The 3,904-nt window shown below is 49.9% G+C and overlaps 1 protein-coding gene across 1 annotated transcript; it reads left to right on the top strand.

The window, feature by feature from the left end:
* Positions 1-1,678: 1,678 nt before the first annotated feature.
* LOC119443805 (lupus La protein) lies at positions 1,679-3,213 on the top strand. Its single transcript, XM_037708468.2, has one exon. The coding sequence runs from the start codon at positions 1,834-1,836 to the stop codon at positions 2,878-2,880; it is 1,047 nt and encodes a 348-aa protein (XP_037564396.1). The 5' UTR covers positions 1,679-1,833; the 3' UTR covers positions 2,881-3,213.
* The last annotated feature ends 691 nt before the right edge of the window (positions 3,214-3,904 follow it).

Here is a 3,904-nt window from a genome sequence, read left to right as displayed (position 1 = left end):
AAAGAGTCTTTAGCAAACATAGGACCAGGTTCTTTTACATTCTTAGAGAGACAGTCAATCCCTTCCAGGAGACAGCGTTCACGGTCTTCCTGCGGGGCCTTCGCAGCAATCCGTCGATTCAACGCCGCGAATTCATGGGGAGGAACAGAAGGCTCCAGTCCAGTCTAGCTCCAGTCCAGTCTAGCTAATAAGGAGAAAACGCATCTTGCTGACCATTGTAGTAGCTGTCCCACTTGTGAACCACTTTTCCATAGCGTAAAGATCCTAGGTGAAAACCGCTCGTGAAACGTTAGATGCTTTCTTTATCAGAAAAGCAGGTCAAGAGTGTGTAAGCGATACATCGATTACACTATACAATGCAGAAATGAAATTCCTTTTGCGCCTGGTGTAATCACTTCCCCTTTTTGATGGTTTCCATATACGTTGTAACGATGCGCCTGCGCAGCTTATGGACATGTATACCTGTGGGTCTGGCTTGAATAAATCAGTTGTTAGTTAGCGCCTGTGTTCGTCTTCCTCTCTGTTGTGCCGTCCCATTGCGCTGCATTTCAAGATGGTTCTTATGTCTGTTCTGGTGCTGACTTATCGTTGTCTTGTGTGAGCGGCTGCTGGCACCGAACACAGCGAGAACCTGCGCGGCATATAAGTGCCAGCCGAAGCGGTCCGGGCTGGAGGGCGTTGCACGTATGCGTAGACCACGGTGTAAGATATATATGCGTAGACGTGAGCTCCAATGCGAACACGCCGTCGTACCATCGTTTCCACACTAGAGTCGTTATCACATTGTGGTCATTCTATCGCACGCATGCCCTCATGGCATGACACTGCACTCGTCAAGTCGTCGTGGTTGGTCGAATCGTTGTCCATCTGTCGCAGTAATTCCTTCTCGTCATGCCTTCGTGGTCGCTCCACCGTCGCCATTCCTTCCTCGTTACGCATGGGGTGGGTTTAATCGAACGCCATAAAACTATGTTGAGAGATGCGTTAATTTCACTGTGAAAATGTCGCAAACATGGTCGTGTGATCTGTAATTGCAAATGGTCGCTAAACATGTGCGTTCTTAGGAAACACCAATAAAATTTTGTTTGAATTGATTTCCGCAGCGCGTGGGATCCACATATTTTTTCTCCCATTTTTGGGCACCACAGGCTTAATTTTTTCCCTGTATTTAACGCTCCCGTCTGGTGTGGTAGTATGGTACGAAAATGCAATGCAATGTATGTATCCTTTTTATGAGCGGAGTGGTAGTTATTTCTCGTAATTTATCGTGCAAGCTACCAATTGGCTTGAAGAAAGACGTCGTTGAGATGCCGACAATGTTTGCGCATGCATTAATAATCGATATGCAACCGCCTTTTAGTGCTTGAAATAAAAAAATCGTAATCGCGTCTTAAGGGCGAACTTAAAATCAATTGACTGCCAGGTGTTTGAAATTACTCCGGAGTCGCCCACTACGGCGTGCCTCTTAATCAGATCGCAGTTTTGGCACGTAAAACCCCACAATTTTTTTTTCAAATTTTAAAATCAATAGACTGGCAAAAAACTAACAAACCAGAAATGCGGAAAAGAAGCGCGCTATCTCATCGCTGAACGGAGGGCTGCTGCAAGGAACACCAAATGAAGGTGAAGAACCGATAAGCTCCGTGTAGTCCAGTCTTCACCGCGCTAAAAACGCCCTCCGACGGCACAATCACTGCATCGGCTCGCGCTCACGTTATAACTGGTTGAACCTTCACCTTGCGCGCGACTGTAGGCTCGTTTAGCCTGCTGCGCTGTTTTACATCACTGTGAGTGTGTCGTCGTAATTGAACGGTGTGCTCGAGAAGCTGAACAATGACGGATACAGAAATCGTGTCTCCCAGCGCATCGGCGCTCGAGGTCAGCATCATCAAGCAGGTGGAGTACTATTTTGGCGACTTCAACTTGTCCCGCGACAAGTTCCTACAGGGCGAGATCAAGCTGGACGATGGCTGGGTGGCGATTGAAGTTCTGCTGGCATTCAACAGGCTCAAGCGCCTCACCGATAAGGGAAACGTCGTCGTTGAGGCACTCAGGAAGTCCACCAGCCAGCTCTTGGAGATCAACGACGACGGAACCAAGGTCCGTCGCAGTCCCGCCAGGCCGGTGCCCGAGAACAGCGAGGAACACAAGAAGAAGTTGGATGAGCTGAGCGTATTCGTCAGGGGCTTTCCGCCCACTGCCACCATCGACGAGCTGCTCGAATTTTTCGGGCAGTTTGGTGACTGCGTCGGCGTCTTCATGAGGCGCTACCGCAACACGCGTGCGTTCAGGGGCTCAGTGTTCGCCACCTTCTCGACGAAAGAAGAAGCCGACGCGTTCCTCGCCAAGGAGAGCGTCAAGTTCGACGACATGGAGCTGACGCGGTTCATCAAGCAAGGTCGCCAGGCAAGGCAGGACGAGAAGGCCAAGAAGGAGGCCGCCGAGATGGAAGTGGAAGGCGGCTACGCCGATGAGCCGGAAATTGTGCTCGGTTGCCTGCTGCGCATCAAAGGACTCGGCCAGGACACAACGTGGGAGAGTGTGAGAGAAGCCATCGAGCCGTTCGCTAAAGTTGCCTTCGTCGATTACCCGAGGGGCCAAACCGAAGCGGTGCTTCGTTTCGTCGAGGAAGGCTCGGCGAAAGCCGTCTTAGCCAAGCTGGACTCGCATGGAAAAGGCTTGAACATAGATGGTAACGACGTCACAGCCGAGGCCCTCGAAGGAGACGAGGAGGTCGAGTATTGGAAGAAAGTGGCAGCCGCTAAGCGAGTTAAGTGGAACCGCTTCAAGAAGCGTCGTCGTGGTCGCGGCCAGGGGCAGGACCAGGGCAAGAAGCGGGCCGCGGAAGACGGTGCTGATTTAAAAACATGCCCCTGTTGATCCAATCGAACTTCCGCTCCGTTTCAAGATCTTCACTTCTTGTAGAGGTTAGGTTAGGACAGGCCGAATGCGAACCAGTTCCACAGGACCACTCCTGCTCTTGAGTTCTCCTTTAAGGATCGACCTGGCTGGCGTACGTACTACCACATCTGACCGGAATAACACATACCGCACTGATATCACATTAAAAGCATTTAGTCTGCTAATATTCACACTGAGCCTTATCGTACCAAAAAGCGACGTGCTTGCACTGTAGGTAAGCGAACATATAATGGAAAGCGAACCAACGGGATTCAGATTAAGTGCAATGTCATGGCAATAAAGTATAACTTCTGGAAATATTTCGGCTCAACTTTTTTTCGACGTTCGACGTTTAATATCCGGACTATAGTATCTTACACACAGCAGTCATTAGGGTACAGTCATCAGCACACTTTTCTATAGCGCTCAAACGCTGTTCTTTGGGCAGCACTGGTGGTTTGTTGATAACGCTTGGGTCTAGATAGCTTGCACCTGAGCATCCGCCGGAACACTGATGAAACTGCTAAGCTTTTTTTGGGAGCGCAGCTCTTAGGCGCCCGTTCCTACGGCTGGCGTCATCGGAGTCGGCGGCGTAACACAGAGAACGAGCACAGCGAAAGATGAAAAAGCAAACGCGGAGCTAGAGATGAAATACACGAGCCGCGAACGGCGAAGACCAATGAGAGCGGTCCTTCAGTGATGTATTCGCGGGAAACTGGTGTTATGGGGACCCGCCCAACCGCTCGATGCATACTCGTGTCTGGTCTCAGACAGCCAGATCGTTTTGTACTATCGTATTCTTGCGTGAGCTCTCACTCGCGCTGGTTTAGTTAGTTTGATTTACTCTCGGTTCGAGCTTGTTTCGATTGTCATGGTTCGCATTTTTTTTACAATGATGAATCTAAACCGAGACGTCCTGATGGAAAAGATTTCGGAGAGAGCGCACCATATCCGATGTGCGACAAGACGTACTTTAGAGTTTGGGGAACTTTGTATACAAGGA

This window comes from Dermacentor silvarum, chromosome 3 (assembly GCF_013339745.2).
Source record: "Dermacentor silvarum isolate Dsil-2018 chromosome 3, BIME_Dsil_1.4, whole genome shotgun sequence".
Lineage (NCBI taxonomy): Eukaryota > Metazoa > Arthropoda > Arachnida > Ixodida > Ixodidae > Dermacentor > Dermacentor silvarum.
This window is presented reverse-complemented; position numbering and strand designations above follow the sequence as displayed.

Excerpts from the sequence above, each read along its gene's own strand:
- LOC119443805 (XM_037708468.2), top strand. The coding sequence starts at position 1,834 with ATGACGGATACAGAAATCGTGTCTCCCAGCGCATCGGCGCTCGAGGTC.